This window comes from Tyto alba, unplaced genomic scaffold (assembly GCF_018691265.1).
Source record: "Tyto alba isolate M040663 unplaced genomic scaffold, T.alba_DEE_v4.0 Super-Scaffold_39, whole genome shotgun sequence".
In the NCBI taxonomy this organism is placed as follows: Eukaryota; Metazoa; Chordata; class Aves; order Strigiformes; family Tytonidae; genus Tyto; species Tyto alba.
The window spans coordinates 9,946,282-9,973,342 of NW_024881314.1; the positions used below are offsets into that span (position 1 = coordinate 9,946,282).

Consider the following 27,061-nt stretch of genomic DNA (forward strand, 5'->3'; position numbering starts at 1 on the left):
TGGGCCTGCCGACACACTAATTAAACCATTGAGTTGCTGGCTTTCTGTAGTTGAATTTTTCCAGTCATCTGCCAGCACTGACCAACCACAGGGAAATCTGTCCGCAGTGTATGATTTGTGTAGCAGTTTTATTTACAGACATGTTCTAAAATTCATATTCTTACGTGGAGAGGTTCTAATGAATTAGAAAACTTAATGATGATGTGTGAAAGTTGGCTGATTTCAATTTTATGTTTGTGCTCTTGGGAGAAGGGGAAGTATGTATACTTTAACTGCAGCCTACTAGTATTTCAATTTACTCACAGTTTTTACGTTTGTTTATATCTTAGGATCTTGTTAGAAAATGGCTAGATTTTTTTTCCCACCCTATTTAGGTGTTATGGTTGCTATATTAGCATCTTGTATTTTGAGTAGGAAACTGCAAAGCTTTTGTACTTGGCAAGTTTCAGGATGCCTAAACAGCTATGATAAGACCAAAAAGCCCCATAGCTAATGCTATGGTATATGCTGTGGAGTTGATGCGTGTTACAGTTTTTTCTCTAATGCTATAGTCCATCCTCAGGAAAGCTTTATTTTTATAATATTTATTAATCTCTGTATATATCTTACATGTATATAAATGCTTCTATTCATGTTAGCTTTCTGTAACTTATGCTGAGAAAACTTTTCTTTTTTTCCTGAGCAATGTGTTGATTTTTCTTTGACCTATCTTTGCATCTTACTCATTTAATAACGAGCAATGGGGAACTGTATGTTGCTAACTGAAGCAACTGTAAAAATTAGAAGTGAATTGTTTCACATTCTTCTGTTCAGTTTTGTTATGATCCAAACAGGCAGTTTCTGTTGGCAACAGGGCTGCCTCACGAAACGCTGTGTAATAAATGTCGCTCAAACACTGGTAAGAAACTTCAGATCCTAGTCATGAGGGGGTTGTTTATTTGGTGATTTGCATAGTCTGTTACATCATTCTTTTTCTAACAGTTAAATGTGAATAGAAGAGTATCATCGCAAATTAACCATGGGCTAATTCAATCAGCAAAATAAATTGAGGTACAGTAGGTGATGAGCTCTGAAGAACTTGAGTCCTCAGAGCAGAGACAAATTTCTCTCTGTTGGACATCTATCAGTAATTACTGTCCCGGAGCTCCAGTGGCTTTCTGATCCCAGACTTGCTAGTTGGCTGTTCTCTGACACGCCTTCTGTAGTGGTCTTTCTGACTGCTGAGACTCATCTTAATATTTCTGCTCCTGATCTTGATGTTTCACTGACTGTGTCTGGTATTCTGAGTATCTGCAGAAGGGAACCATTTTCCCTGTGTTGTGCTGTTTTTCCCCAAGGGACTGACCTTTAGAGTGGTTATTATGTATGACCCAGGTGAAAATTTAGAAGTGACAGTTTCTGCCTCAACTTTATTTTCTATTTGTAGTAGATGTTAATTGTTTTTCATTTATGCTTTTTCTCGTTCCCAGTGTCAAAAGAATTTTGGTATTGATATTTTGACAACTCTTAGAAAAGAAAATAGTAATCTCAGGACCAGTCTGTGCTGTCCTTTATGTATTGCTAGACATATTAAGATGACCTTGAATCTTGAAAAGACTCCTGTTTGTCCCATCAGAAATATTTGTAGTTCTCCCCCACCTCTTTGGAGGTTGCTTGAACATCTCATGATTTGCACAGGACTCTAAAATAATCAGTCTATCGCAGCATTTGTTTGCATTTTTTTTTCTAAATTGTTTTAAAGTGCTTTTTGTTGTTCAGATAATTTATGTTATATTTTAGTTTTATTCTATATTTTCTGGGAGAAAATTATTCTATATTCTGGGAGAAAATGATCAGTTATTTCTGCCACATCCAGATTTCCGTAAATCCGTTTTCTTTCTCTGGCTGCCCACAGAGAAACTGGTTTACAAGAAGAAACTCTTCAAGTTTTCCCTTCCTCAAAAGAAGTTAATAGTGTGACGTTCTCTCTCCCGTCTATCAAATCTTTAAATGCTTTGATTTCTGTTGTGAAGATTAGGTGTAAACTTAAGTAAGTTTCGCAGAAAAAGCAATTAAATATGACAACCATTCTGAATAGTTGGAGATTTATTAGGAAGATAAAAAAAATCGGTTTGGCCAGACCCGAGGCTTACATACTTTAGTATTCTGTTTCTATAGTCAGGAAAAGAGATTCACAGGGAGCTCCATTTTATGCCAGTGTTAAAAATGCAAATACGGGCAAAACCAATTCTTGCTAGCTTTTGTGTAAATGGAGAAAAGAGATGGTCCTTGTATTGTATGACTTCTAATAGGGATGGAGAAGTCACTATTTTAAGTTGTTCAGGCTTTGGCTATGCAACTAAAAGTAATAATGCTAAATACTTCATATGGATATGAAAAATACTACCGCTATCATCATGTTCCTTGTAGGACCTATATTTGTGTGCTTTGAATTCAGCCAATTTTCTATCTTACAGGAATCTTACAGTATCTTTTTATGGATCATGAGGTTGTTCTCACTGTGGTTTTGCCTTGTTATATTATTTCAATAACATTTGTCTACTGAAAACAATTGCAATTTCTTAACCTTTGTGTAATAATGTTTTCGTACCTCATTATCTCATTAACTCTTCTCTGAACTTTTCTTAGTTCTGTAGTTATCCTTTTGGACAGAGTAAGAATTATTTCAGAGCAGACAGACATAAAGTATGTCTCTTTTTCACTGTTCTTTTTGGCTTTCTGCTGGCTGAGGGAATGGCATTCATTGATTTTAAAAACAAACAAACAAAAAACCAAACTAACACCAGTGGAACTGATTTTGAAACCTAGAGTGCTCTTTCATGAAAAGAATATTTTAAAGTACGTTTTTTTTACTGATGCTTATTAGTTTACACTTGGTATTGGTTTTAATTTGCCTCTGGTCGTTTCATTTGGCTTATTCACATTTCAATAATTCCTGTATGGTTTTGATTAATGTTAATAGTTCTATCATTTACTCATTTGCCTACCCTATTTTATACTCTCCACTCCCACTCGCCTGCCTTTTTCTGCCAACCAAACTACAACTTCTGTTACTGGTTCCGTAGAACTTGCATCTGCCATGTATAGTGGTACCGCTGCAGTTACCTCCTTCAGACGCCCAAAACACGAAACATCTCTTCCAGATGAACTGGACACTGGCAGCTTAATCTGCTGCTTTTTTTTTTTTTTTTTTTTTTTTGTGCAAGGTTTAGTTTGTTTATGATACAGTATCATAAAGGTACCTAATGTGGAAGTGCTAAAAGGAGACTGAAAAAGAATTCAGCTCAACATTAAGAGTAAAACTTCTGCCGTGGTGAATAGACTTGATGTTGGGCTGTTACTCTAAAAGACAAGTGCCAGCCTTTCTTAGTTTTAGTGGAAGGTTACATCATTTTCTTCAAATACTTACAGCTGTGTATGCATAGAAAATACTCTACACAGTTTGAGCTCTCAGAGAATTAAAAAGCCACAAAGATGCTTCCCACAGTGATGTTGTGGGACTGACCTATTCTGACAGCAAAAATGGAAGAGTTGTCAGTTTGGTCTCAGGTATGTTTTAACAGGTACTTCTAAGTGTTTACTGACAACAGAGTAGTTATACATCTCTTGATCAAGCCAAGAGATATGATGAATATCAAATGGCAAATTAACGTGAAGAAAAACCTTAGAGTTGTGCTTAAATGGGATCATAACTAATAGCAATAACTAATGATCAACATTAAATACAGTAAGTGTTGCAACTGGTGAGGTTCAGTTTCTCAAGACCTCATAGTGGTAGGACTCTGTTTAGAAGTGGGTAACAAAACAAAAATGTTTTTAATCACCAGGTCCAATTTTTTTCCGAGGTGTTAAAATTTTAAACATGAAATAGATGCATGAAGATTAATTAGCTATGTATTTGGCAAAGATCATACATCATGCAAGACTGAATTGCAAAGTAATGGAGGGTTTCACATTTCCAGTTAACAGAGTAATGCTGCTGTGGCTTTTCAAAATCCTTTTGTGGTGTCAGGATTTAGAGCTGCTTTATGAGTAATTATCCTTCGAGGGTGGATGGGATGCTTTCAATTTAAGGCACGCATTTGAATTTTCGTTGTTCGCTGTTGCTTGAAACAAGCCGAGGCGTAAGGGCTGTACATGCTTTATCTTTTTGGTTACTAACCGTGCCTACTCCATTCTAGTTTGGGGCGAGTCGACTACTCGCCTCCCAGAACCGCTTGAGGATGAAGGTCTCGCCTCGCAAAACTGCTTTTACAACCCAAGAAAGCGCGCTTTAGCCTCAGCCGTCAACAGGAACGCGGGGAGGGTGCAGTAACTGTAAAATACCGGAGAAAACGCCTCGCTCCGCTCCGCCCGGATCCGTTTTTCCTCACAGGAAACACCGGGGCGGCGCCTGCAGCCCGCGGCGGGGCCGCGCTGCCAGCACCGCCCCCGGCCGCGCAGTGTTTACAAACACGCGTCAGCGGCCATGGCAGCTCCGCTCCGCCCGCCTCCCCGGGCTGGCGGGCGGCGTGACCGGCGGGCGGGCGCCCGCGGAGCCCTCGGCCCCGGGCCGCCCTCAGGCAGCGCCGCCGGCGGGGGCGCGGGGCAGGCTGGGTAGGAGGGCGGGAAGCGCGCGGCGGGCTGAGGGGAGCGCGGGGTCCCGGTGAGGCGGGCGGCCGGGGCGGCCCCGGGTCTCCTGCGCCGGTAAAACTCGGGGACGCAGCGAGCGGCGGGGCCGTTGCGACTCGGACAGCACCGAGTCCCTTTCCCTCCGAGGACAGCAGGACGCGAACAAGTGGCTGGTGGAGGCTAAATAGCTGTTTTCGCCCTCTTCCGCGTTCCCCCTCAAACCCAACCAAAACGTGTTCATCTGGATATCTTGGGCATTTTCAAGAATATTACGCTTTCCGGTCTTTATTACTTACAGAGATTTGAAAGGCATCTGTAAAACCTATAAAAACAACTTATGAGGTATAGCTGTTTATTTTTTCCTATAAATTTTAAAGTCCCTTCAGGAGTTGGTTGGGTATGTAACCAGGCAGCCTCACACCATCCCGATCATTTGCTATTTTTAATATTTTGCAGTAATTACATGATGCTTCTTTAACGCTTTCCCCTTGACCAAAATGCGTTTGTGAGAAAATGACTAAATCGCAGCACGCGTCCTACTAAGTTTTCCACACATCGTTAAATTTAGGCATGTAAAGAGCTGCAGAATGGTTATCCGGATTACTTAAAAATGTGGTTGTGTATGGCAGCGGTTTTGAGGCTGTGTGTTGGAGGAAGTTATTACAGCTTATTATAGCTTCTCACCTAGTAAATTGAAAAAAAACTGTGCTTGTCAGGTGCAGGGATATCAATATGTGAAATCTTCATTCTGTTGTGCAGGTTTTGCTATGAAGTGCTTATCTTCTTAAATCGCATATGAATGCTACTGAGAAGTGGTTTTGCAAATTAACCTTGTAGGGTTTTGTTTAACAAATATCAAATCTCACTCAAAACTTGTGACACTTGCTGTAATAAAAAGATTATGGATAGCTTCTAATGGCTTTTAAAAGCTGTTTAATGCTGGTTGTGTCCAAGCAATTAGGGTCACTTAATGTACTTGATTATTCATCACATTCTTGTAGTAGTATTCCACGATTTCCAGAGCTGTGAAAATACTTCTTGAGAAGGCTGCTTCACCAATTCATAGCCCTCAGTACAGAGCACATATAATAAGAAAACCGAAGAAAGAAAACTTGATTATATGACAGTTTACTAGCCCCAAGCACAAGCAGACTGCAAATGGACACACTTTTGTTGCTATAGCATGAGCTTCAAGAAAAAAAGATCACATCTAAAAATATGTAGTCATTTTAAGGGAAGCTTGGTCAAATAAAATAGTATTAATGGATTAGACCTCACATAGTATTTATACATTTCTGTTAAGCTTAAATCAGATTGTTTTCTGTGATGCAGATGGGTTTTGATGTGGACTGGATAACACTGGGCTACTTAGCTCAGAGGTCCAAAAGTGGAGGAGTGCAGTGAGTGCTTGTTTAGTGTCAGTGGCAATTGCAGCAATTTGGTAACTCAGATTATATTTTGGTCAGTAACTTGGAGCCTTAGTTCTGTCCTTAATAGTTAAGGTGGATCCAAAGCAGGCAGAAAAAGAACGTCTTGTGCTTATACTCAGCTGGCAGGGAAAAAAATGTGTGGAACAGTAGGTATCTGCTATGCAGCTCTAACGTCAGGACAGGGTTATGTTCAAGAAGTGGGTTTCTGGGGAACCCAGACACCCTGAACAGCACTGGAGAGTTACATGTAAGCATGAGCTGTTCCACCACATCTAGCTGCTGTTTCTTGCTTTATACTAGTGGACAGGTTGGAATGACCTGTGACTGCATTTTTTTTTGGTCACAAAGAAAGTGAGTAAATCTGCACCAGTTCAGAAAAACATGGGCTGAAAGATTTCAGCTGTCCTCTTGAAATGAATATAGCTTCTGACAATGGAATCTGTTGTTTGTTCTACAGTGTTGGTAATACAAAAGTAAACCAACTTTCTGCTGGTGTTCAGTTGCTTTTTACAGAATAGCATACTGATGACTGGATGCTTGAAAAGTAATTTCAGTGTATATTACAAAACTCTGTTCAGAATTCTTTGTCAATAGCTGTGTTCTCTGTGCTGTTACATTATGAAAAGAACAGGAAGGTTTATCAGCTTTGTGGATGTTATTAATAAATTAATACACATTAACAAAGTTGTGTTTCACATAATGGAAAACGTTAAAGTAGCCTTTAACTTCTGCGAACTGAGCAACCGTAGGAGTGGTGGAAAGTGCTGCTGGCCTGATGGGAATTCACCTGGCTGCTCTCCCAATCTGCCTGTTTTCTCTCTGCGGGTGTGGGGGTGTGTTAGGAGATGGAATCCCATTGGTAATTTTCAGACGGCATACCCCTCAGGATCCCTAACCGATTGTTAGCAAAGCAGGCACAACATTTCTATAGTTGCAGCAGAGCCAAGGGATAAAAAAAAGCTGAGAATCAGGGAGTCATAACTGGCTCTCTGATGCTCCACATTTTCTGTGCCAAACATATGTTGGTATAGAAGAAAGTCTGATTCTAAATATCAAAGTGTGGGCAAGATTTAACTAAAGTTTTCTGTAAAAGAAACCAAAGCTCTAAACTGTTGCTATATTTTACTGCATCTGGTGTGCGTATGCGATTGTATAAATGGACTTAACCAGTATGGAATTGTGTTGTAGCTGCTTATAACAAGTGCCGATACAATCCTAGGCTAAAAACAAGGTTTGCTCTAACTTTGCAGGTAGCAGGCACTGTATTCTGTTCCTAAGCACACATAAAATATGTCTGCAATTAGAGACCTGTTGACTCAAATGTACAAAAACAGAAGTTTGAGTTTCAAATTTACTACTAAATGTTGTTAGCAAGTTGATTTTGTCCGGAACATAAAAATGTTATTAAAGGTTATTTTCAATTCCTGCAGAGCATGCGTGTACTACTGAAGGAAATATGTAAGTGTATTCTGAATGAGTAACAGTGAAATTCAGTACTGTAAAAAAGCTCAAATAAACAACAAAAAACCCCTTCTCAACAAAAAGTGCTTTAAAATATGGTAAGGCTAGCCGGGCTGTTACAATGAAGTGTTTATATCTGTATTTAGACATAAAGAAGTTTTAGCACCCTCTTCACAGTTTATATTCAAAAGTGTTTCTTAATTGTTTACTTCTCCATTCTGACAGAGTGCCTGGTCCTTGTAACAGTTAGAGGAGCACAGAGACATGTATAGAAGATTTTGATCAGGTAAAACATTCCCATTGCAGATAATATGTTTGATAAACCGGGTACAGTGAATGTCTTTGGTAGCCTGTAATATTTTAAGGTCTGAACCACTGTTGGGGATGCTCTATCAGTGTTTCCCATGCTGGTATTGGTGTAGTTTTCTCTCCCCTGTGCTGTGACCCCTGGGAGGAGTGACAGAGCACCAGCATTTGGGTGTTTCATTCTGTTTTGTCAGGTCAGATTGCTTGCTTGCTTTTTTGTGCCCTTGTGCATATGCGAAAACTACACCTAAACCGAGAGACACGTGTGCACAAATACACTGTCTTATCTGAAACTTTTAAATTTAAAGCACTGTCCTTGTTTTACGTGGATATTACAAAGCTACAAGGCAGGGAGTTACCTCTGGTTTTAACCTAACCCTTAAAAGGCCATCAGCTGTGTATGATGTATCAAACCTTCTTCCCCCCCGCACCCCCCCCGTGGTCTTTTGAGGCTAAATTTGAGGAGTTACAAACTACTTTGGCGGTGGTAGCCCACCCCCCAGCAACGGCTGGGTACTTGTATTTATTTTATTCTTCCTTCCCCCTCACCCTGACGCTGAGCGCCGTTTATGAACGCCCTGCGAGAGGAGGGCACGCGTGGTGCACGGTCCGCCGGGTGAAAAAAAAATCACGTCCATGGGCTGCGGCGGGTGCCGGCGGCCTCGCTCAGGCGCCCAGCGCCGGGGCCGCCCTCCCCGGGGGGGGCCGCCCGGCCTCCCGCAGGTGCCCGGGGCGGGCAGGGGCTCCGGCGGGGAAGATGGCAGGCAGGCCGGCCGGCCCCGCCGGGCTGAGCGAGCACGCTCCGCTCCGCGCCGCCGGGGAGGGGCTGCCCCGCCGCTCCCTCGGGGCTCGGTGGGACCGGGGCTGGCGCAGCCGCTCTCCCGGTGCGGCGGGGGGAGAAGGGTCGCTCCGCTTCCCCGCTCGCCGATCTGCTCCACGTTTTCCGGGCCTTTCCCGTCTCCTCCGGGCCCCGACACTCGAGCGTGCTGCGCGGCGCTGGCCGCGGCGCCGCTCGCCATTGGCCGCGCCGCCATAGCCCCATGGGCGTGCGGGCCGCGCATTGGCCCGGCGCCGCCGTCCATCAGGCAGCGGCGGACTGCGTCAGGTTGGGTTGAGCGGCGTCCCCTTCCCTGCCTGTGTCTGGCGGCGGCTGCGGCTGCGGGGCCGGTGCGGGCGGCGGGGCGCAGCGGAGGGCGGCCCGCTCCCTCCCTCCCTCCCTCCCTCGCTCGCTAAGATGGCGGCAGCGGCGGCGGCGGCCGTGGCGCGGCTGGAGGGCCGGGAGTTCGAGTACCTCATGAAAAAGCGCTCGGTGACCATCGGCCGCAACTCGTCGCAGGGCTCGGTGGATGTGAGCATGGGCCACTCCAGCTTCATCTCCCGGCGCCACCTGGAGATCTTCACCGCCGCTCCCCCGCCGCCGCCACCGGCCGGCGCGGACGGGCCGCCGCCTCCGCCTCAGGGGGACCCCGCAGCTGCCGCCGGCGGCGGCGGAGGGGACTTCTACCTGCGCTGTCTCGGCAAGAACGGCGTCTTCGTGGACGGCGTGTTCCAGAGGCGGGGGGCGCCGCCGCTGCAGCTGCCCCGAGTGTGAGTAAAGCGGGGGCCGGGCCTGCCGCCCTCCCTCATCGCGCCGGGGCCCGCCGGGCCCGGGCCCACCCGCGGGCGCCTCGCCGCGCCGGGCTGCCCCGTCCTCCCCGGCGGGGACCGGCTGCCGCGGCGGGGGTGGTGCCGCTGCTCATCCGCGCCGGTTGTCCCCGGCGCCGTTCGGCTGGCACATGGTGCGTGACAGGCGGGGAACCGGCCCGGTCCTGGCGACACAGGCGAGGGGTGCCCTAGGCCTCCTTTCTCCCCGGCGCCTCCGCCTGCCGCCCGCGAACGCGCCCTTCCTCCGGTGGCCCGGGCCCTGCCGGCAGCCGGTGCTGCAGGTGGGAAGCGCCGGGGCTGGCGGTTGACAAATGGTCACTCTCTTCCCGGGCTGTGTCTTGCACGTAGCAGCGTCTGTTGTGAATTCGGGAGCAAATCCGGCTGCAGCAGTGCTTGGAGGTATTGTAATTAGCAATCAGAATTGGATACACCCTTGAGTATTGTTTACGTCCTTCAAAGGAAACCAGTCAAGTGGTTATCCACATATCTGGGATTTCTGAATTTAAGATCAGTGCTGAGTAAATCTTGTAACACCCTCAGTGCTTTTGCACAATGTGGGGGGATTGTTTTGTGCGTGTGATTATCTTCTGGTTTTGTGGCAGTTTCTGCCTATTTGCAACGTTTATTTTTATGGGTAAACTGAATCATCCACGTGAAATACTTCTGCTAGTCTTCGCGTTTTAAAATGTGTTTCCTTACGTGACAACAAAACTATTAAGAGTCTTTAAATGGTAATACATTCCTGTACCATTACCAGACGTTAACTGTCTTTGCAAAATCATTTTCTGGGGGAGCATGTGAGGCCTACTTACTATCTTTAAGGATCTGTTTAACTGTAAGTAATTTATGTTTTGAGGAGTGGCATGTAGGAAAAGTGCAAGTGTTTTGGTTTAGTATATTTTAGTTGTGTAGACTAAGAAATAGCTAAAATATTATGAGTGTTTTACTTTTTATAAAACACATGCCATTAGTGACACAGTCTTTATGCCTCACAAATTTTTAAACTGTATTTAGGACATTGACAGTGCATGTTTTCCACCTTGACGTCTTAATGTTAGTTTCCCCACTTGGTTCCTCTGTGAAAATCAAATTGTCTTACCTTTGTGCTTTCTAGGAAACGCTCATTCTGAAAGGGTTTTAACAGTGCCAGTATGTGTGGAGTTGTATAATCATGAATACAGTTGGAGGACTTGTTTGACCTTTAACTGTAACTTCTATTTTCGCTTTTTGTTTTGTAATATTAATAATATTTTGGCATGTGGTTAATCTGTATTTTAATCTAACACATTTATGAAATACAGATCCAGTCTTTTTTTTTTTTTTTTTTTTTGTAAACAGAGGTTACAGGTATAATACACTAGTTGCGAGCAAGCCATTGTGTGTTACATGCATTGATTCCAAATGTAGTCTAGAATTGGTTCGAGTAATTCAGTCAGTAGCATTCTGTTAAATGCTTAAGACATCAGGAAAAAAAAGGTGCTGCTTCTTCATGCTGTCCGTGTAATTATTGACTTGTAATTTATTCTAGTTCTTTCTATCATTGTTGCTTTTTAAGTGGAAAGAAAATTCTGCAGGATTTTTTGTGTCACTTTTTTATTGAACAATGATGAAAACTTCTGTGCAGTTAAAATTTCTTCACGAGTGTACGTGGGTGGTGTTACAGAAACTAGCATTTGCTTGAAACTGTGTTCAGTGATTACACCATTTCTTAGACTGCACACTAGTAGCCTTCAGTTTCAAGATCTGTAATCTGGTTGAAGTAGTTATGTCCTGGTTACAAAATGTAGGTGTGATCTTCCATCAAGTCTTGTAAATAAAAGGTGGCATACTGTCAGTCCTGGCTGGAAACAATGGAGCTGTGTGTACACTGGGTGAACTAGGATTTCTTCAGTCAACAGGCGCAGGGATGAGTTTTATCTTGAAGGGCAGGCAAAATCTACAGGGTCATAGTTAGACTGGTGATTAAGATCAAATGCTGCTTTATTACTTTTATTAAAAAACCAAAACGTGTTTAAGAAAGGAAAGTCTTACTGGAGTTGTGTAGGGAAATAGTAGTTTCTTTATCTGCAAAGCTTTTTTTTTTAAACACAGGAGTCTTCAGGCAAACTCAAAGCAGACGTTATCGGCTTACAGCAAGTCATTACTGTGAATTACTGATGACTAATATTGTTTGTAACCGTGTTCTTGAGTTTCATTGTAGATTTAACTGGTCACACTGAAGATGATCTCCTGCATTTTAACAATTAAACTTAGTTACTTCAGTACAATGTAAACATTAATTAACAGTTAAAACATGATTGGAAAGAAAGTAGTTTTGGTATGAGTTCAGGATTGATGATTGCTAACCTCCAGCTCAAGTAATCACTAGATCTATTTTTGTTGTTGTTGTTTAATCCTACTATGTTGCCAGTAATATGCTTTGCCTGTGGCTGTACAATCATTTGAAATTTTAATGGCAGGTGAAGTTTTAAAAAAAATCAGGGTGGCCTGTTCCTTCTGTTTGTTTTTAAGGGATCTTGGAAACCAAGAACGGAGGGGTCCATCTCTGTTTTTTCTAATTAGTAGTGGCTTACAGATGACTCCAAGTAAAATATTTTTTTTATTATGTTATGGATTTGAAATGTCTTATTTAATTGTCACTAATAATTGTATAAATATGACTGCGTTAATAATGTTGTTGAACTTCCTGTTTTTGGAGGGGAAAAGCAGAAATACAGCTTTATAGTGTCCTGCAAAACATGTTTTTTTAACATCTGGGGAAATTAAATTACTAAGGTTAGAGTATACTTTTACCTGTAACAAAGACATCTTTCTACAGCTATAAACACCATGAAACACGGAATTACTGTGCATTAAGATAACTGTTCTGGTTGCTATTTTTAATGCTTCCCTGGAAGCTTCACTCACAATTCAAATGTTTAAGTTATCAAGCAGGAGGTAATAGCAGTGGGAAGTATGTTTTTGTTTTTCCGATTCTTGACAGACTCACATACTTGTGTATATACAAACCAGCTGTCATCTCGTTAGATGAATAAAATGAGGGCTGGGGGGAAATAACAATTTTTTTGTTCACGTCCGGTAAGTAGCTCTCCTGTCAATGTCATAGCATACAGAGGGATGGGATGAAAGAGGTTTTAGAGTCTCCTGTTAAATACACACAAATCAAAGCAGTTCAATTAGTCTTTTACAACTACCTTTAAGGTGCATGGACTATCACCGTCCAGTTCATAAAGGTCATGGTTTTTAATTGGTTTCATTTGATGCTTGTCAAATTTTCCCTGACTTCAGTGAAAGCATTGTTAGGATGTATTGCTAGGTAAATAATAACATTAATATTTGACTTTTGAGGTACTTGGCTTGAAAAATACCTTTTGTGCTGGGCACAGCGGCAGTTGTTGACAGAGCTCTTGTATTCAGCTTCTGAAGAGGCAGGATTCCAGACAGATGTAACTGATACAGCTGGAAAAAGCAGATTGACTTCTGGGTACAACTCAGCTTTGAAGAAGTTTTTTTGTTTTGTTTTTCTTTTGGGGTTTCTTGGATGTGCTCTGTATATTAGCATTTAAATTCACAACGATCCTGACTTCTTGGGCTTGACTGTTCCAAGAAATGTCATGTTCATTTTGACAAAACCTTATCTTCTGTATTTTAGTAAGTAGTTTTGGTTTTGTGCAAGTAGATTTGTGATTCTTTGTTAATTTGTTAAAATTAACATGAGAACAGCATTTCCAGGTCAGAGCAAAGATGCATCAACTCCATTCCTGCCTTCAGGAGTAGTCAGTAGCAGATGCCTAAGGACGAACATAAAAATGGATCAAGGTAAATGGTTGTGTATCCCTGGTTTTCTTTTGGATCAGAGCTGATTTCTCTTTGAGTTAAAACCATTTACTGTTTCCATTTTTTTCCTCTTTTTTGAAAAAAATAATGGTTTTGTTTTCTTTTGAATTTATATAAACCTCTTGTATCCACAGCATTCTTGGGCGGTGAGTTCCGCAACGTAGTTGGAGCCCATGTTGGGAAAAATACAACTTTTTGCTGAGTTTTTTTGAACTTGACACCTGGTAATTTCATTTGATGCAACTTAAGTTAGCTCTTTTATAATAAGAGTCAGTAAATAATTCTGCCATGCTGTCATTCATATTGTAGATGTATTTACATTACAAAGTATGGAAGCTCTTACAGTAACCTGCGATGACTATGTTTTACTTTAGCTTAACATCTACTAACTAACCATAAATCAAGACTATATGGCTGCAAACTAAAAATTTATTCGTGTTCTTCTGCTCTTCCTACTAGTATACAGAGGGCTGAATCAATATTTTTAATTTGGTCTTGTGGTCTGGATCTACGAAGTGGGGTTATTACTGCCTTTTAAATAGTAGCTGTTTTCTTGTCGATGAAGCCAGTAGATTTTGAACACGGATTAAGTATATCTATACACTAAGTAGATTCCTTGGAATATTTTATTGTGTTCAGCATTACCTGAGCAGGAAATAGCACAGCAGATTGTAGAGAATCTCTAATTTATCAGCGTACTTTTCTCTAGCATCTTCCTGCAGTTACTTAAATTATCTGCAAAGTTGTCATGGCTGTATGAGTTAGAGCTGTGGCTGCACACATGCCCAGTGAAAATTTCTCACTGGAAACAGCTGAGGTTTGATATAACAGGTGAGGTGAATGGATCATGACATCTCCTTAGGTAGTGTTACTTGGTAGCTTAGGAAGAATGTTCTTTCCTTAGTTTTGGCTTACGGTTTATGTTTCAAAGGTTTTCTTTATGGAAGTGTTAAATAGTATAAGAAATCAAACAAAACACTTTTTTCAAGCAATATATTTGCAAGTATAAATTAATACTTTAGGCTGGATTGGCACCTGCTTTTTCCTTTCTTGACAACACTTTTGATAGATACAGTCACTTGTAAGGAACACAAGTGGTTGAAATGTTTTTGAGACCTTATGATTGATTTGTGTTCAGAGGAGTATTCTGGAGTCCCATAATGAAACTGTTAAAATCCTTATTGAAACTGAGTTACTTATAAATTATTTCTAATCATAAAACTAAGAAACGTTGGAGTTGGCTATGGCTTCTCAATCACACTCCAGAAATTTTTATTGACTTTCTTTAGCATACACCGTGTCCCATGCCGTAGTGACTAATAAGGTTACCTGGGCTGTGTTTATAGGTGTTTTTTTGGCTACTTTGAAGTAGGATTTGCAAATGTCAAGCTCAGTAGCAGTACTGTTCTCACACAAGCAGATCTGATTGAAAAGGAACGTGGGAGGAAGAAGGTAGAGCGCATGTTATTTGAATTGAAAATAGAGAGATGAGCATGAAATTCCTATAATCATAATTTGTGCTACAATTGTTTCTGTCATCTAATTTTTTTCATATTTCCCTCTCAGTTGCACATGCCTTATGATTGAATTGGTTTTTTTGTTCCTGAAGCGGCGTTGCAAATTGCCGTACACCAATCAGGTAGCTGCAATAAAGCTTAAAGAGTTGTATATTTGGATTAATTCGCACTCGCTCTGCTTTTTCTGTTGTCATGATTGACGCGTATATGAAACTTCCTTACCCAATTCTGCAGTTTTACTGATCTTACAAACATTCTTATATCTGAAGTTAGCTATAGGAGTAAGTATATTAATTGATGGTTTCTTTATTGTCTGTTAAATTCCAGTTCTATGACAGAAGCAAGATTGGTCTTGTTTTGGTTTAAAAGTGCAAAGTCAGTATTAAAACTGTCTGTTCCAGGAATCTGTAGTTGAAAGTTTTGAGATTCTTACCTTCAGTTATAATAATGAGGTAAGGTATATTTAAATTAAATCATTCTTTCCCTTGCATTGATTAAATCAAATTCCAATACTGATCTTCGGCTGTGAAATGCAAAATATTTGAGTAGGAAGAGAAAACTTTTGCTATCAGATAAATGTAAGTTAAATAAGGTAATGAAGAAAATAAGTTAATCTTTTACCCTTTTCAAAATAAATATGTATGATTAATATCCATATAATTACGAAATAAAATTGTCTTCTAAATATTAGTCCTTCATGAGGGTAGATGTGTTTTTAAAAAAGAATTCTGCTGTGGAGGAATTCTGCAGCTGTTGGTTTTGGTTGTTTTTTGTGGGCTTTTTTTGTGTTTTTTCTTTTTTTTTTGAGCATGTGTAATTCTCATGCACAAAGCAAAAGATTTTCTCACAGTCATGGCTAAGCTATTCAAAATAAGATGATTGTTCATCTGATTTACTGTATTTTTCAGTAAATACAGCGCTGCCCTCAAGACCTCTCAAGTCCCGTTAACGTATGTAAAATTATGTAAAACACTGGAAAAATAAAATTTCAAAGAAAATTACAAATTTGTCATGTGGTAGAGCGAGGCCATCTCTTCTGCAGCCTATAAGGTGTTTTCACAACAGTCTTGTGTTTACTAATAAGCTGATGTCATTAATGCAACTTCATACTGAAGTATTGGGAAGGTGGTGGTTTTATCTACTGTCTTGGTTGTTTTCATGATAAAAAGTTGATGTGTAGTGACATTTGTCTCTTGCGACTTCCTGCCTTTAAGGAGTTTTTTGACCTAGATAAAGCAGTCAGAGGGGAGGAACCATATTTATTCTGCAGCTATTCCACACTGGGTGGCATAGAAAATAAAATGTTATATTCTTCAGTTAAGAATTCATCACTACTGTTTTATCACTGAAGGGTGCTGAGGCTTTCCAAAGTTACTTGAAGAGCTAGTGCAAATATTTTTAATTTTGTAATACATCATTTTTTACAGGGTTAAAGAAGGTCTATATATGATTGGAGTCTGTTTCTTCACATTTGTTTTTAGTAATTCTGCTGCAGCTACTGCATGTGCTTCTGTGCTGTTCTGTCCTCATTAGTACTGTGAATCATAAACTTTTACAAAGTGTTGTCTTCATGTATGCTGTACATTTGAGTATTTGTGGGAGTAAAACTTCCAGTATTCAGAATGTCTTAACATTTATATGAACATACCACCTTTTTGTTTGTCCATGTGCACCAAATAAAATGAAAAACATAAGCAGGTTGACAAACAGTTATCTCCATGCTAAACTAAACATTCCTGTTGACTCCAGTGAGATAGCTCATGTGGCTAAAGATGTATATGGAATTGAGCATTTGTAGAATCAGAGCTGTAAAGTGAAAAAGCCAGAGACATGTCATTATCGTAGCTTTATGAAGCATAACAAAATTAGTATAGAGTTGACTGGAATTAATTTTAAATCAGTGTTAATTTAAGGTTTTACATTAAGGATTATGGAAGGGACCTCCAGCCAAACCCCTGCTGAAAGCAGAAATTACTTCAACATTAGATTGGACTGCTCAGCACCTTGCCCATTTGAATTCTGAGTATCTCCAGAGATGGAGGTAACTAACTATAAAATGCTTCGTGTAACTACAACCCCATATTGAAAAAAACATCTGCATTTCCAATAGCAGAATTTTGGGAATGCACAGGCTGGTTAGAATAATGTGCAGCTTAGTGCTAAGTTGTCAAAAAAATACTTGATCGCGATTTGATATTACTACTTGATAACTTCTGTTGGTGATCTGAAGTAAATGCTAATGCTGATAAATATTTACATATTATATCAATGTTGGTAAATACTGTCCTCACAAATAATGAAGACAAAAAATGGACTTGGTCAATCTATTTGAGGGGAAAAAAAAAAAAAAAGGCATCTCAAAGGGTATGCAGGCCAGATCTACAGGGTAGGAAACTGTTCTGAAAAGTAATAATAGAGTGCATTTGAAACTCATGACTGTAGAGAAATTGATAGATGCCTGTACTGAGATGGTGTGTCAAAGCAGAATGATGTGAGGATTGTGTGGAAATAGGGGAGCTGTATCTGGGAGCACGGAGAGTGCTGGAACTTCATGTGGTTCTGGAATCAAAATTAGCGTTGAAGAATCTTGCAGAACTGCAAGGGTTTAAGGGGAGAATTGCTAAAAAGAATTGAAGGCTGCAGAAAATCCTCAATAGTGAGGGACTTAAGGAGTTCGGTATGTGTCTTACCAAAAAGGGGTGCAGGATGCCTGGGTGGTGTATCTACATTTTTATGGGAATGAGTAGAGTACTGAAAGGCTTGCTAATGGATCATGCACAGATATAAAAACCCAGAGACCGTAAACTAAACTCTCAAGGTTTGAACTAAGCATGTATTTTTGAGCAGTGTTGGAAGAGCTTACTAGGAAGAATGGTGATATCTCTATTTCACCATCTTGTGCTGATCAGAAATATATACCTTCTTAAAAAAGGTGCTTTAAGCAAAAAAATAAACTTTGCTATAGCCAGACCTGGTGATTTGGTGCGGTATAGGTATGGCTGGATGAAATTTCATGGCTTAGGGCTAGAAAATGTACAAGTAGGTGAAGCTTCATAGCTGTTCAGCCTTTACTTCCTCTGCAAGTCCTTTTTTTAATAATCTCCCATTGGGTTATAGCAAGAGACTTTTTTATTATGTGTTTTAACAAGGAGTCAGTACTTGGCTTGGGTTTTAATTAAAATTGTTTCTAAAGCATGAAACATCTAGTTGGGCAGTTGTTGATTTAAACTTGCCAGCAGTGTTTTCACAGGCAAATGATTTTGATGCTTTTGTTCATTATCTTAGTCTTCATAGTGGAGTACACCATAAAGTTTCAAAGATAATTTTCGTGTAATATACAGTGATTCTTCAAAAATTCTTGTTCTGCAAATAGGTCTTAGACATAGCTTATGAGGTATAAGTCTCCTAGTTCTTGTGTTGGTATGAAATCAGCTTAGCATGTAATAGAAAAAGTGTTTACACCTTGTTCTGAAATTAAAATCAGGTTTTCTAAATCACTTAAATGAATGTGTGGTTTGGCTCAGAGGTGATATGGATGAGCTAACATGTTGATAGAAGTTGCTTTTAAATTCTGATTTTTACTGACATGTTGCAGTATGGGAGCAGATAATTTGCTTAGCCTTTTCCTTTTTTTTTCTTTTTTTCTTCCTTTTTGTCCCTGTCACAGTTGGGAAAAAATAGTTTAGTTTCCACTGAAGCATCAATTTCCTCAAAAAAGTATGCCTGAAATATTAATGACTTAGCACAGTTTACGATACATTGTTTTACTACATGTAAAGTAAAAGTCTGATGTATTTATTAAGATACAGACACATCATTATCTGTTTTTTTTTTTGTGTGTGTGTTTTTGATTTATCACTTTGTATTGTCCGATGGACATATTTGGGGTGTTCTAGCTTGAATATAATTTGAGCAGACAAGGCATATATATTCACATTTTATATACTTTAGTAGTAGGCAAGCTTGTTGGTTACAATATCAGTGCAGTAAACATGCAAGGAAAGTATTTGGAAAGCATAAATGATGGAAGTTGACTCTTAAAGAATTTCCCTCCTTAGATGATACTGCTATCTTCTGGTCATTCTAGACAGGTAAAGGCCTCTGTAGCAATGAGGGAAGACAGAGACTTAGATTAAAAAGAGTAAGGCTTAGACAAAGGAAGGATGAAAGTACTCATGTAAAATTCTGTGTGGAGATAAGTTATAATTTGAATGAGAACAAGCTGATTATTTAAGAAAGCAAAAAAACTTGTAGGAATAATGGTAAAGAGGATGATTTTAGCATCATGCCATGTACAGATTAGAAAAGTGGAAGAGGAGAATTCAGTTACTACATGGTAAGGATGAGGACATAGGCCAACGTGGTTTGCATTAATATCTGGACAGGATATTAGTGGCGTTTGTAGTTACGTGAGGAGAAATGAAAGGGTTTGCAGGGAGGCTTGAAAACAGGGTTGGAAAAAGTTAAGGACTATCTCAAGTTTAAGAGCTGAGACTGAGAAGTAATAGATTTGTTACCCTTACAGAATATAAGGAGGCTCTGGCTTTTGATAATTGATTTGGGAAATATGATTCAGAACAATCTAGGGTCTCACTTCTTAGAAACGTAGGCTGTGTTGTACTGAGCGTCTGAGCTAATCTAGTGTTTCACTGCTGCTGAAATGGAGCATGGGAGGGGAAGGTCTTGTTTTCTGCAGTGCTCCCAACTGCAGGTTAGTGCTGGCTTTGAAGCTCATCAGATGTTCCATAAGTCGCTGATGTCTGCTTTTTTGCTATTTTTGGGTCGTTTTCTGTTGTGTTGAAGTGGCTCACAGAGAGGTCTGGCAAGCAGTGGAGCTGGCATGAAGTATGTGGTGGGCCTGCACAGAATTTCAGCAACAGTCAGCTTGCTGTGTCTTGTGGAATTGTACATTAAGGGATTGTAGTTATAAGAGCCGTTATGCTCTGTGAAATAAAAATGGAAAAGAAGAGAAAGATCCAAAACATTGGAAGACCAAAAATAATTTTGGTGTATTAAAAAAGCACTTGCAATGTAATATAAAAATGTTTAAATCCTAAAAGTTCTTGAGACAGTATGCTTTTTGATAAAGGGCTATGCTAAGTATTAGTTTTAAGTTAAAAAAAATAAAGAGAAATTAAGTAGACTGGATGCTGAGATGACGCAGTTGTGTTATACCTCTGGTTAATATGTGCTTTCTGGTCCTTTTTTTTAACCTCTGCATAAACACAAATACATAGAGAAAACCACTTGAGGAAAAGGGATACAAGTTCCTTGGCTGTAGATCATCTCATAACAGAGGACAGAATTAATGTATGGGCTTCATTCCATGTGCTAGTCATCGTATCTCCGGCTTTAAGGTTCTTAAAGGTCCTGCTCCATAGGTCATTATTTCAGTTGGTGGCTTAAGTATGTTGTAGACTGGGGAAGTCACAAGCTCTAGGGAGAAGTGAACATTAAGGATATAGTGGAAGTAGAGGTCCTTTTAAAAAATGTTATGTGTTGTTGTTCTTTGTAGTTTCCACCCCATCCCCCTCTCCCCCCCCCCCAGCAAAACTACTTTTATCTTGGAAAGCAGATTTCTCTACCTGTAAGGCAGGTGACTGAATAGAGTTTGTGCAGCATTCTATCATCTGCCTGGAAATAAAAAATACATATTTTGAAGAAAATGGCAAAAACCCTTCTGTTTTTTACATGTCCTTTACTGCAGGGGCTTCATATATCCACAGTATTTTCTCAGGAAATAATGTAAATCTGCTGAAGCTGGCTATTCAAGTAGAATCAGATGTGATTTAGATTTCTTACATTTTCTTTGAGGGTCTCTGCTTGATAGGATGCAGAAACATCGAGAGAGAGAGTGAGAGCGAGCTTTTTCTTTCCCTTCTTTATGCAGGATAGTAAAACCAGACTGCCATTTAAGGTGAACGTGTTAGTAGTCAATAAATAAATTCAGTGGACTGATCCTTCCAAATCTTTTTAGGTAGCAGGCTTGAAAGTAGCTGTGCATTTGCTCCTGGTTTTGATTTAACAGACTTCTCACTGTCACTCTGAGACTTCCTTCAGAGGGGATGAGGTGAAACATTTAAGAAAAATAATCATTTGAAGGAGGAGCAAATTATAACAAAAAGTGTCCTTCATTTCTAGTGCAGTGTTCAGTGGACTTGGACGCTGGCAAAAGTTAGTAGGAGTGAATTACATACATTATCATCAGTCAGAATCATCTTTAACTTCCACAGATGTAGGCATTAAATAACGTATTGATTAAAGATTTGTTAAAGGAAGCAAGTTACTTCCTTTCCTTACATGTGTGAATATACGGGGTGTGGCTGGGTTAGGTTCAGATAAGATTTCTGCTAGGTATTCCTCCTGATCTGCCTTACATGGTCATTGGTTGATGCACTTGTTTTCGGGTGACCAACTGAAGCACTTCGTGTGTGTGTGGAGATGTGACCCAAGATGTTCTTTTATCAGGTAGAGGGGGTCAATGGCTGTAGTCCTTTCTGCCTTTTCGTTTTAGGAAATGTTTGCTTTTTAGTAGCATTAGGGGCTGCAAGCGAAACGACGAACTGTTACGCTGTTCCAGTGGCATGAAAACACTGCTTTGAAGAGTGTGAAATCTATTCTTAAGTAACTTTATTAAAATTACTAGATTGGGTAATAAGATTCTCATAGAATGATGAAATTCATCCTCATATAGTCCTGCTCCCAGTGATACTATCAAGAGTACAGCCTTTTTCCTGGCAGCACTTTTGTAGCTTCATCACTGTGCTGAAGAATAAATGCATTATTTTAAGGTGGTTACCTTCTGCTCTGAATGTGTGTTCTGAAATGAATGCAGAACTGAATTCTGAGCTTAGGGTGGGCTCCACAGTTTCTGGTTGATTACAGTATTATTCATGCAGCTTTCTAGGTATTGATAATGGCTACAAACATTTTGGACCTGGAAACCACAGTGTGTATCTTGGCTGAAATGTTCAGATGACAGGCACATTTAGCAACACAGGAAAGAGATGCAATAGGTAAAAACCACAGCAGAACTTCAGTTGTTTGTTTATTCTCTGGAATTGAAATTCAAGCCTTTTGTTTTTAAAACCTCTTCCTGGTATTGGTCTGTCCATAAAGCTGAGAAATGCAACTAGTCTGTATTATCAGCAAATTCCGGAACTGTTAACAGTGCTCAAATGCCTTGTGAACCCTGGCAAGACAAAATAACCTTCTGCAGTGATTGGTACAAAGCTGTATCATTTCTTGCCTGTTTCATTACGTAGTTCTTGACTAGCTGCATCCCTTCTATTTTTTCTTTCCTCCCGAAGGACTGCTGGCCTCTGAGGAGTGCTGCTGTTTGAGCAGAATCACATAATGACTTCAGAAGTTTTTGTGAGCCGACTGAACTGTACAAGTTCTTGTGAGTGGTTAAGCAGGGGAATGGGGGTGAGATGGAGGGAATTGTGAGCAGCAAGCTGACAACAAAACAGGCTTTTCTGGAAGTGTTTCATTTTTATTTGTGTTATTTGCTTGACTATTCAATCCTATGAACGTCCAGGCGTCTGTAGCAAAGCTTTCTTCATTATAGCTGAGATTCTGACAGAATTCTGTTAGAACGTTTTAAAAAAAATAATTTTCACTTGTTTTCTGTTTTGTAGCTTTTTCTTTGGGCTAAGGTACTTTTTTCTCATATGGTATTTTTTCTTTAGCTACACCAGGATATAAGATATAGGAAATATTACCTGTTTCAGGTAGAAAAATTTGGCACTAATTAAACGTTAAAGAAACTTGTCCGAAGATGAAATGGGAAACATCATTCAGTTGGGAGAAGAATTCAGATCCTTCCACCTGTCTCTGTTTTAAAGATGCAGGTTAAATTCAGAAAGCAATTTGTGCTGAAGATTTTAAATTTTCTTCATTAATTTTGGCCTGTGTGAATAGCTCTTACTGTCTGCTGCAGTACAGGCAGCCAGAGCAATCATCTGCAAGCACACCCTAGTACACAAATGTTTACTTTTCTATCAGTAGTGAAATAACCGTGCTTGTTTTATGGTGTGGTTATTCTGAGGTTGGAAGATTGTTGAGCCTGGAAGAGATCACTAACCCCAGCTTGCTATTTAGCTATAAATAAGTTTGGTCTGTTGTGAGTTAGTAAGTACCCAAGATTCTTATGTGAGGTTATTCACTATTATCTAAGGTTATCATCAAAACGGTTGTTTTTAAGACTTTAAAGAAAAGAGGCATGCAAACCATGCAAAAAAAAAAAAAAAAAAAACCAAAACAAAACAAAAAAACACTTGTGAATGTAAATAATTCAGTCCTCAGAGTATAAAATAAAACTCTATAAAGATTTGCATTTGGGGCTAGTGTTTTAAAGTTATTTCAGCATAGTAGTATCTGAAGAAAACGTTACTCATTTGTCTATGCATGTTCTTTGTGTTAGCTGGAATGTAGCTGAGAAGTGTGCCATAAAATAATTGAACTTCATCTGAAAAGTTTAAAAGCATGGTTATATAGAATACAAAATCATAATGTGAGGGAGTGTGACTGACTATTTGGAGAAATAACAGGATAGTAGGTAGGGAGAAGAGACTGAGGAAGCTGCTTCTGAGCAATCGAATTTGATAGTTTAATCAGAAATGCTGATTGTAAAAAGTTAGGCTTTTCTACAGTTCTTGAAATAATGAAAAAAACCTTGCAGTTGTGGAAATGAGCATGGGAGATGGCAATGAGGAAATATGTTGCCCAAGTCATTTTTGTTTGGGGAGACTTGAGAAGGCAGAACATGTTTTTGGTAATTTTCATAATACTTTGATTCCATTCTTGCACTGGAATGTGGTTACGTGCCTTATCTCCAAGGTAAGCTTGTGTCTGCAACTTTCTCTTTTTGCAACAACATTTGTTATTAGGAGGAGGAGGGCTAGGTGGTTTTCTTGTTCTTCCAGTTAAATTTATTATCTTGAAGGTCTGAGTAGTTTAGGGTTAATTACTTTCAGATAAATATAGGTAAGTACCAGGGGGGTTGGGTGCCTGTTGCAGTGACATTGCATTTCAACTTGGAGATCCCTGGGCTCTGATTAAGGAAGTGTTGGTTACTGGATGTGTTACACTAATGCAATTTTGTCCTACTTAGGACTGTTTCATCTTTGTGGTAGCTGTTTGTTCACACTTTCTCCAAGAGATGTAAAGAAGAGAATATATGACTGCTTTGTGGTTCTATAGGGATGTTTTGTAGTAAATAAATTGCAGAGAACATACTGACAGTGTCTAATACAGAGGGAGCAAGAAGTTGGACTGGTAAAGTTCTTCACTGAGTGAAGGAGACTTTTATTTTTAAATCTGAAAGGTCCTTAGATACTTGTATTGTGATGGTTCACTCCATCTTTAAGTCATTAGAATAACCCTCTTAAAGGTGTTCTAAATGGAGACAGGATTTGACTTGTGCAGGTAATGATTTAATACAAAAATACAAAGGAAAGAGAAATTGCTGTAGGGGACTTAAAATTAAAATACTACAGGATGAGTATTTAAAAGGAAGTAAATAGATCTAATCATAGCCACTGGTTTGAATGCAGAAGGGGTTGACACGGTCAGAAATTAGCATAGAGTAGTGAGGTGGTGATCCTTTCTCAAATGATCTCTGTGTCAGCGCTAGATGCAACATTTTGTTACAACTTTGACAGAAATGGAGATGACTGTAGCTTGGGGAGGCAGAGCTGGCTGTTCCAGAAAGCGGGTATTTGAAGTTGCGTGTTTGAACTCCCAGCTGAGTTAGTCCTTTTCCTCTATGTTTTGGAGCCTTAAAGCTACACGGTTACATTTCATTGTCATCTGGGCAGTGCATTGCATCATGTTACTTACTGCCATGTGTGAGACTGTGAATGTGTAGAGAAGTTGTGCACAACTTCTAAGTGTGTTGCTGTTCTGAAGTTTAAGTGCATGCACATCCAGTCCATAGCATGGATCCAGGCAGAAAGTTGCCTCTAGGAATCACAGATACTACAATAGTCTTTTTATATAATCTTACATAAACTGAGTCTACTGGTTTTAAAAGTTGCTTCATACTACCACTGGTTATATTTAATATAAGCCCTTCAAATGAGTTAGTGCCAAGCAAAGCATTGTTTGGAGCATGGAGAAATAACCTGCAAGCCAAAATTAGCATGTATTAATTTTGAGTGGTGTGTGTTTCGTCAGGGCTGCCCAGATCATGTCGTCCCTGAAGGCAGCGCATTTCAAATTTAAATGTTTAAGCTATTACAACATGGAACATGCCGGTGAATGGTGCCAATAACATACGCTGAACATATGACCAGCACATGCCCTCTCTTCAGCGTACGCCATGAATTATTTAGTTGTGTTCCAAGCTGTTTATTTTTGAGAGGTTTTTTTCCCTCTGTCACTGTCAAGCACTGAGCCTTTTGGTTTTTGTTTTTTTGTTTTTTGGTTTTTTTTTTTTTTTTCACTTCTTTTCTACTGTTGCTATTGATGCTGTATTTCTAAAATTTCTGCTGTGTTTACCACCACCCTACCCCTATTTTGTGCTAGTTCTTTCAGGATGCGATCCTTGGTATCTCACGTGGTAGTGTCATAGAGACTGTGGAGACTATTCTGATTATTTTCAACTCGACATTGAGAGATAAAATGACCTTATACTTAATCTTTTGGGACTTGGTCTATATTCATTAGTTAGCTGTGATACCTCTTCTCTGTGTAAATTTTTTACCATTATGTTTAACATTTGTGAAATGGCAGGTTTTTTTCTCTATTCCCGTGTCATCTATGCTTAGATAAATGGTTTTAAGCATATGTTCCATAGGCCAGTTGTGATCTTTAAAACCATTTTTGATCACAGCTCATGTTCACAGGCTGCTTGTGTCTCTTCAGTTGCAGCAACTTTGTGCTGTGGATTCTGGTACAAAATGTCTGAATGAGCACTGACCTGGACTGACAGGCTGGGGAGTACTGGGGAGCAACAATAAATATAACTTCAATGTACATACAAATATATTGCATCTTTGCAGTACATTTTATAACATTTATGGGAGTATTACCTCTCTGATGGGGTCACGCTTGACACAAAGAAAATTTTACTCAGTGATCTTTTCAGAATGCAGCATCTTAATATTATTTGTGTGTGCACTGTAGGTAGCATGTTTAACAATGCATGCTTCTTTTTTAAATACCGTTTTTTCCTGAGAGTGCATTGAGTTAAAGGATACACTGCTACAGAAAGCTCTTGCTTTTCATGTTAAGTATATTGGTAAACTTTATTTTTCAAGCTTTTGCAGAAATTTAAAGTATCTTTCTCATTGTTCCTGTTTTTTAAAAGGGACTTTTTTAGTCGTCACATTGGATTTTTACAGTAGTACAGCTTTATTAAAATATGAACAGCACTTTCATCTCACTTAAAGCATACCTCTGTATAAGATTCAGGCTGTGAAGATAAACTATAATTAACCCTTTGGTTTCAAGGTTAGTTAGAACAAGGCAAATGGGAGTTAGAACTGAAAGAACCATCCTGTTCTGTCCCGTCTGTTAGCTCTGGTGTTTACATTGTGTGTTCAAGTCAGATTAGTTTACTGGTAGGCCTGAAAACCAATCTCTTGGAAGAGGAGAGGCAGGTTCAGGATTAGTTTTCTGTCAAGTCAGAAGTGCAGTTTTTTCCACTACCAGATGGGAAGAAATTAGTAAGATTGATAAGATATATTCACAGTATCTTACGTAGCAGCTTTATCAGCATTTGAGCTGCTGTAAAGTTTCTTTGCACCTGAAAGGCCTTGGACATTCTTCCTAATTCCTGATCCTGGCCCCACTGGTCCAGCCGCTCCCTTACACCAGCTCTGGTGCCACTAGGTCCCTTGTTAGCCAGTTCTCTCACTAGCGCCAGAGATTACTGTTTTCCTCTGAAAAATTTTGTTTTGCTACATTAGTTGGTGCTGCATTAGTGAGTTGAATCAGCTATCTGAGGGGCCTAACAAGCCCTCCACTTAGCAAAGTCGCCCCTGGTCTCCTACTCCATGGGCAAAAAAGCTACATGTTTCTGCACTCTGGTTCTGCGAGGAGCGCAAGTTTGTAGTCAGAGATGCTATCCACATACCTCCGAAGAAGGGGGAAAAAAATAAAAAAAGTAAAAGGTGACCATTGTGGGCATCACCACTGTGGACTGTAAAAGCAACAAAACTGTGCTTGTACTATTTTTAGTAGTTTCCAAAATGTTTGTACGATTGATGGTCCTCATTTTGCACTTCACCACAGAAATACCGTCACACA

At 39.8% G+C, this 27,061-nt stretch overlaps 1 protein-coding gene across 2 annotated transcripts in view; it reads left to right on the forward strand.

Annotated features, from left to right (window-relative positions):
* Positions 1–4,655: 4,655 nt before the first annotated feature.
* The window catches only part of FOXK2 (forkhead box K2), a 52,597-nt gene continuing 30,191 nt past the window's right edge, over positions 4,656–27,061 (forward strand). The window contains exon 1 of one of the 2 annotated variants that reach the window (XM_042802340.1): positions 4,656–9,395. In XM_042802340.1, coding sequence (XP_042658274.1) covers positions 9,043–9,395 — 353 coding nt within the window. In that variant the 5' untranslated portion in view covers positions 4,656–9,042. Of the gene's footprint in view, positions 9,396–13,443; positions 13,514–27,061 lie in introns of those variants that run through there. The other variant, XM_042802341.1, reaches the window with a different exon arrangement.